Source organism: Pinus tabuliformis, chromosome 8 (genome assembly GCF_031772625.1).
Source record: "Pinus tabuliformis cultivar Carrire ecotype Pingquan chromosome 8, CPIR1, whole genome shotgun sequence".
NCBI classification, from domain to species: Eukaryota; Viridiplantae; Streptophyta; class Pinopsida; order Pinales; family Pinaceae; genus Pinus; species Pinus tabuliformis.
In genome coordinates, this window is record NC_142294.1 from 409232192 (window position 1) to 409240408 (window position 8217).

The following is an 8217-nucleotide window of genomic DNA, read 5'->3' on the forward strand; positions in this document are numbered from 1 at the left end:
AAGATAGTCGCAAAATTATTACTTACAGGTTTCTATTTATTCCACTTACAAGATAGTCACAAAATTATTACTTACCATATGGGTTTCTATTTATTCCTTACTATATGGGCTTCTATTTATTCGACTTACAAGATAGTCACAAAATTATTACTTGCATCTGGATTTCTATTTATTCCACTTAGAAGATAGTGGCAAAATTATTACTTTATGCATATGGGTTTCTATTTATTCCACTTAGAAGATAGTGGCAAAATTATTACTTACATATGGATTTCTATTTATTCCACTTACAAAATAGTTACAAAATTATAGGTTTCCATTTATTCCACTTACAAAATAGTACAAAATTATTATTTACAGGATAGCTGTATGACCTAAACAACTACTTAATTACATATTTGAATAAAAACAAAACATGTACGAGCATTTCATCTGTTCCGGAATACATTCATGCATTCACAATAGTTCCACCTGCAACCAGTAAACATTATTATCAGAACGATGAAAAGAAAAATATAAGTTTAATCTCATAGGCTACATGACCTAGAATATTTGTTCTTAGATATTATTACAGAATGAAATTCATTGCACTGTATAAAAATTTAGAATATTTGTTATTAGGTATTATTACAGAATGAAATTCATTGCACTGTATAAAAATTCAGAATATTTGTTCTTAGGTATTACACAATGAAATCCATTGCACTATATAAAAATTAACGATGAAAAGAAAAAGATAAGTTTAATCTCATAGGCTACATGACCTAGAATATTTGTTCTTAGGTATTACAGAATGAAATTCATTGCATTATATAAAAATTTAGAATATTTGTTCTTTGGTATTACACAATGAAATTCAATATAAAAATTTAGAGAGCACAAGGATTACCATTGGGATGAAGAACTTGGCCAGTGAAATAAGAAGAATCTTCTGATGCAAGAAAAACGTATGACGATGCCACTTCATCAGGTTGTCCAGCCCTGCCCATTGGCACTTGTTCTCCAAAATGCTCTATAGACTTATCAGAAGTCACTGAAGCTGGTATTAAAGGAGTCCAGACTGGACCTGGTGCAACACCTGCATTACCAACAATAATATAAAATAACCATCCATGTATCAGAATCCTTTATATACAAAAATCTTATCTAATATCAGAATCCTTTCTATACAAAAATCTTATCTAATATCGGAATCCTTTTTATAGAAAAATCTTATCTAGTATCAGAATCCTCTCTATACAAAAATCTTAGTCTAATATGATCACAATGTCTTCAAAATACCATTAACGCGTATTCCCCGCTTCACAAGCTGCAAAGCCAAGCCTCTGGTGAACGCGACAATTGCTCCCTTGGTTGAAGTATAGTCCAACAGAGTGGCATTCCCTTTATAAGCATTCACAGAAGTTGAGTTGATGATGCAGCTCCCCTCTTTCATGTGCTTCAGTGCGTGACTGTGTAATACATATATATACAGATTAGATTACACCACCTATAGAAGAAAAACATTAGGATGTTTTTAATGGCGGGCAGCGAGAAATAATAAGAGCCATACCGGACCAAATAGAACATTGAAAAGATATTGGTTCTAAACACACGCTCTAGCTGATCTGGTTCCAAATCCTCAATACTTTGGACTGCATGTTGTTCAGCTGCATTGTTTACCAAAATATCAATCTGGCCATATGCCTTCACAACTTCGTCTACCACCTGCATTGCAAAGGAAGGAATAGCATTAGAAATCTTACAAAACTTTTTCTAAACTTTTCCTCAGTTTATGTCATTTCACAAAACACACCTCCCCACCAAAGAAGTCAAGGTATTAAAAGGGATAAAATTAAACCATGATTGTGATAGGTTAGTTCAATTGGTTAGACGTGTTAAATCACATTAACTTTAAGACATTCTTGACGGGAAAAATATTTTGCAACCTTTCATGATGACCATATGTTAAATCCCGTTTGTACCCTTTGATGATAAGAGAGCAAAGAAAGAGAAAAAATATCAGAAAGGCATTTAAGACATTCTTAACGGGAAAAATATTTTGCAACCTTTGATGACAAAATATGTTAAATCCCGTTTGTACCCTTTGATGATAAGAGAGCAAAGAAAGAGAAAAAAAAATCAGAAAGGCATTGGCTGGTTATTCCCTTCGGCCCCAAGGGAAGCGGTAAATCGTTCCGGACCTATAGAAGGTGGACCCTTTGACAATGGAGGAAAAGGGGCATGTGTTAGATCCTTCACGCTGGAGGAAACGAACACGGGAGAAGTAGGGTTTCACACTTTCACCCGAATCAACTCATAAAACTTAGAAAACCTACGTGGGAAGGAAACCTAGGGTTGTCCACTACGTTTTCACCCAAATTCACTAACACACTTTGCTTCTCATACCAAACACCTCGACATACACAATAAACCTCCTCCTCACACCCATGAGACTCCACCAACGCTCCATGTGTCTTTTGATAAGATACTCTACTCTACCTACGTCACAATAAACCTCCTCCTCACACCCATGAGACTCCACCAACGCTCCATGTGTCTTTTGATAAGATACTCTACTCTACCTACGTCTCAAGGAGGGGCTTAGGATTGCCCACTGTTACCCTATTCCTCAAGGGCCCTGGGTTGCACAGTTTTAGCGAAGACTAACTCTGTGCCTGCTTGTAGGGGGTTGGTATAAAGTCTTTCCCTCCTCATTATGAGTTGGGTTCTTTATGAGGAGTTGAGGATTTGGTTCATTAAAAGAGTTAGAGCAACCCTTGTTGGGTTCGAGTGACAGTCTGCAACCTCACGAGTTGAGTTGGGTTGGTATTCAGTTACTTGTATGGGGGAGGAGGACCAGACTCTATAACAACCCGAGCCCCTACAAATGGTGAGGTTACATTTTCATTGAAAGCCTACCCAACTCCTCATAATGAAGAGGAAGGGACTCGGGTACACTTCCACTCAAACCCAACTAGCCATGGGCTAACTCCTTTAGTGAACCCAAATCCTCATAATGAATCCAACTCGTATTGACGAAGAGACTCTATACGAATCCCCAACCACTAGTGAGGTTGCACATTTTCATTCAAACTCAAGCCGAGTACCCATAATGAACCCAAGTCATAACCCCCAACCCAACTGCTACTCATAATGAACCCAGCTCATAACCCCCAACCCAACACATATAACCCCTCTAATGAAGAAACAAGCCGACCCCCCAACCCAACTGCTACTCATAATGAACCCAGCTCATAACCCCCAACCCAACACATATAACCCCTCTAATGAAGAAACAAGCCGACTACTCATAATGAACCCAACTCATATAACCCCTCTAATGAAAACAAAAAATTATTTTAATGACGAGGAAATCACTTTTACCTAAATCACTTTCACTACTTGGATGAAATCACTTTTACCTAAATCACTTTCACTACTTGGCTAAAGGACCTAAATCACTTTCACTACTTTCATGAACTCAACTAAAAGGAAGATGGGAGGGAAATCACCCCATCACTTTCATACACAAGTCCAACTTTATAGCAAACCCCCCCATTGAAAAGGAAAAAAAAAATCCTTTATAGCAAACCCAAAACTCCACACCAACCCACCTCTCCTTTGATAAGGATGGAACCCAACCCCCAACCCTCATTTGGACCAAACTCTCTTTATACAAAGAAAAAGATATTTTCATTGGAACCAAACTCTCTTTATACCCTCATTTGGAGCAAACCCTCTTTCTACAAAGAACATCATATTTTCATTTGGACCAAACTCTCTTTATACAAAGAAAAAGATATTTTCATTTGGACCAAACTCTCTTTATACAATAGAACATATCATATTTTCATCCGAACCCAACCCTTTAACTCCTCCACTCCTTTACGCAAGGAAATATTACACTTTCTCCTAAACCCAACCCAACTCCAACCCCAACTTCACATTTCACCTAAACCCAACCCAACTCCTTCACTCCTCATAAGGAAAACAAAACCCAACTCCAACCCCAACTTCATCCCCTAATCCCCTACCCCCAACTTCACATTTCACCTAAACCCAACCCAACTCCTTCACTCCTCATAAGGAAAACAAAACCCAACTCCAACCCCAACTTCATCCCCTAATCCCCTATGCACGAGAAACTCACCCAAACCCAAATCGAGACCTAATGAGGAGGGAAATCACTTTCACCCAAATAGGGTGAAATCACGCAAATGAAGAGGACCTAACTCCTCTTACCAAACCCATCTCCTTACATCCTCCACTCCTCATAATGAACCCATCTCCTCATAATCCTCATCCTCATAAGGATGAACCCATGTCCTCATAATCCTTATGATCCTTGCATCCTCATAATGAATCCATCTCCTTTGCATCCTCATAATTTGGAAAATCACTTCCCCAAAGTGAAACCCAACTCTAGAAGAAAATCACTTTTCACTCACTTTAATCACTTTTCACTCACTTTTCACTTTTAATAATGAACCCATCTCCTCATAATCCTCATCCTCATAAGGATGAACCCATGTCCTCATAATCCTTATGATCCTTGCATCCTCATAATGAATCCATCTCCTTTGCATCCTCATAATTTGGAAAATCACTTCCCCAAAGTGAAACCCAACTCTAGAAGAAAATCACTTTTCACTCACTTTTCACTTTTATATAAGTAAAGGTATAAAGAATCTCTCACCTTTTACCTTGATAAATTTTTACCTAACACACCCAAGGAACATAAATGTTTAAGACACCGTGTTCTTTTACTTAAGATCCATAAATGTTTAAGACACCATGTTCTTTTACTTCTTTTATTTAAGACCCAAGGGACATAAATTTTTATGTAACACACCGAGGGAACATAAATGTTTAAGACACCTCTTTTCTCAAGGGAATTCAACCTAAATTATGTAAACTTCAGGTAAAGGCATAAAGAATCTCACCTTTTACCTAACACCCAAGGGACATAAATTTTTACCTAACACACCCAAGGGACATAAATGTTTAAGACACCCTTTTTCTCAAGGGAATTCAACCTAAATTATGTAAACTTTAGGTAAAGACATAAAGAATCTCACATTTTCCATAGTAAATCTATACATATTTACCGTAGGAGACACAAGGAACCTAGGGTAAGAGACACACCCAAAAGGACTTCAACCTTTCCCTTTTAATTTTCCGTGACACACACCCTGTCGGTAACACAAACATTTTCCCAAGGAAATTGAACCTAAATTGTGTCAACTACAATCACAACTTAAAGAACCGTTTCTCTTCTCCCTTCAGTTTCGTTCTCCACTCACACCGAACCATAACCACATGAGAACCTAAATTCTGTTTAGTATAAACAGAAGATTGACTTTTCCAAGAGAGAAAAGTTTTTTTAGCCTCGTTTTCCTTCCGGTCTCATACACCCAACCACATACCCATGGGAAAATATTTTTCGAAGGGATTTTTCAAAGAGTTTTCCTTCTCCCCTCATACTCTTCTCACACACCCAAACACATAACCCCCTCATACACCCAAACACATACCCATGGGTAACTAAATTATGTGAACTATAAACAAGACTTTTCCAAGAGAAAAGTTGTTCCATTTCCCTTGTTTTGCTCCCCTCAACACACCCCCATACAAAACTTTTCCACAAGACCTTTCGAAGAGAACATTTTTTTTCTTTTCCCCTTGTTTTCCTACTCCCCTCACAAAAGACTTTTCGAAGAGCGCATTTTTTCTCTTTTCCCCTGGCTTTCCTTCCCCCCTCAAACACCCCCAATACCCTAGGGTGAGTGAGCCATTTCCCCTTTCGCCTCAAGGCACCAAATCCTAAATTTTCCCCAATTTCACCAAATGCCCTCACTCCACGAATCTAAAAAGTAAAGATGAAAGATCTTTTCTCAAAATCAGAAACCTTCTCTCACAAACCTTTTCCCTATATCAAACAACCGAAGGGACGCAAGTTGTGTCAATTGCAGACCAACCTGAACCCTTTTCCGTCACACACCCAAGGTTCTTTAACCCAAATTGTGTCAATTTATACAACAACCAAAAAACAAAAAAAAACCAAAAAAACCAATTGGATCAAATTGTATGACAAATTTGAAACTTTAATGTGAATTGTTTGCATGCCCCCCTTTTGGACCTAGATTGTTTTTACAATTATTTACATGACAAACCCATCACACATCTGCTTTGTGTGGACCCAAAAAAGAAACATGATTTACGTTTTCCTAAACCGAAAAAAAGGAAAGAGGATAATGCTAAAATCTAAACTGATTGAAACTAAAGCAAACAATAATACATATAGCATAAAAACCAATGTATTCTAAAACCTAGATACATCAACCCGAGGTATGAACGAGTTCGGAGGAGTCTTACCTTCTTGCAATTCTCATCATATCCCAAATCCACGCTAATTTTGGTAGGATCCTTGGCATGAGGAGTCTTCACTTCCTTTAACATGTTGAATGTATCCATAGCATCCTTGTCTTCCTGCCCACTTACATAAGTAAACGCAACAGTGGCTCCTTCCAACGCAAAGTGATGGCACACAGCTCTCCCAATACCAGAGTCTCCTCCCGTCACCAACGCAACTTTTCCCTGCACAAGTCCTCATCAGAATCATAATCATATTCACTAATGGCCAGAGAAGCTCAGAGCTAATCGTTTTGTGAGATGAACAAATGAGCAATTCTGATTTTATACTTCCAGCTCAATCACAATATATGATTTTTATCAACTTAGATATCAAATTGGATCCGGACGTATCAAATCTGAATTTCTGATTTGATATCAATACATGATTTTGATTAATGTTTAACATTTTGCAATACATGATTTTGATTAACATTTTGACTAATTCAAGTGTGACTCATATTAATTAATATGATAGGATCCCTAGGTTTCAATCACAATATATGATTTTTGAATATATGGTTTTTTATCAACGTTTCAAGTGAATTGTGATTCATGAATTCATGAATATGATGGATCCCGAAGTATCAAAGCTCAATCCCAATATATGATTTTTTGGCTGACATTAATTCAAAGCTCAATCCCAATATATGATTTTTTGGCTGACATTAATTCAAAGCTCAATCACAATATATGATTTTCTGGCTGACATTAATTAATATGATAGGATCCCTAAGTTTCAATCACAATATATGTTTTTTTATCAACGTTTCAAGTTTCAATGACAATATATGATTTTTGATCAATCTCAATATATGATTTTTGATCAACGTTTCAAGTGAGGTGTGATTCATGAATATGATGGATCCCGAAGTATCAAAGCTCAATCCCAATATATGCTTTTTTGGCGGACATTTTGAACTAACAGTGTGTGGGTTCACATTTTGAACTAACAAGCCTGTGGGGCTCATTGATATGATAGATCTGGAACAATTAAATCAAAATTAAAATGTAGCTTATTAATATGACGGATCCAAAAGTATCAAATCAAAATTGCCCAAGAAACTGGAACGCCAAAAAGTAAAACTCCTGGACTTATATTTCAAAAGTAAAAACCAACACACTGATTCATTCTTCCCAGAAAAATGCAGAAGAAATCTTACGTTCAATTTGCCTGCGGGCTTATACGACGGTCTAGCAGTCCGAGGCTTGGGATCCATGATATGCTCCTTGCCTGGCTGGACATCTTGCTTCTGTGGAGGAAACGATGGTGTTTGGCTCTTCGACATCGTTACTGAAGATCTCACAGAGAAATGATATAGCCGAGGAGGTTGAGGATGCAAAACCCTTTTATCACCGCTAGAGGAACCAGTAACACCGATCAGATTTGACGAGGAAGATGACTCGATGGCAGACTCATATACCAACTGGAATGCATAACATGAGAGCAGTTTATGATGTGAGTATTGAGATGATGAGATTTTATGTTTATCGCTCGCCAAATCTAGCTGTTCAGGCCGTTCTCGGTTTCCAACACACGTTTAGAGTGGGCAGTCACCACCTGGACAGGCTTATTTCTATGTGTCGAGATAGTTTTCTGTACTGTGGCCAAATGGCACCTGTGTTCTTTTTTTCTAACAAGTGTCGCAGACTGCTTGTCGTTGCAAAGATTAAGTTCGTATTCGTTTTATTTGTTGGTCTTCTAAAGTTAAATGGCCACATTGCAGGTTTCTTTTCATTAATCTTTCTAACAATAACCCATTTAGCCACAATTACAATCCATCTCTATTTAAGTGAATGGTTATCTATTCAAAATGAAAATGA

At 37.5% G+C, this 8217-nt stretch overlaps 1 protein-coding gene across 1 annotated transcript; it reads right to left on the reverse strand.

The window, feature by feature from the left end:
• Positions 1 to 370: 370 nt before the first annotated feature.
• On the reverse strand, positions 371 to 7860 carry LOC149235786 (glucose and ribitol dehydrogenase-like). Its single transcript, XM_089372192.1, has 6 exons — positions 7557 to 7860; positions 6358 to 6579; positions 1553 to 1707; positions 1282 to 1451; positions 890 to 1078; positions 371 to 471 (listed from the first exon to the last, which is right to left on the reverse strand). The coding sequence occupies exons 1-6, from the start codon at positions 7680 to 7682 to the stop codon at positions 449 to 451; spliced, it is 885 nt and encodes a 294-aa protein (XP_089228318.1). The 5' UTR covers positions 7683 to 7860; the 3' UTR covers positions 371 to 448.
• Positions 7861 to 8217: the final 357 nt, after the last annotated feature.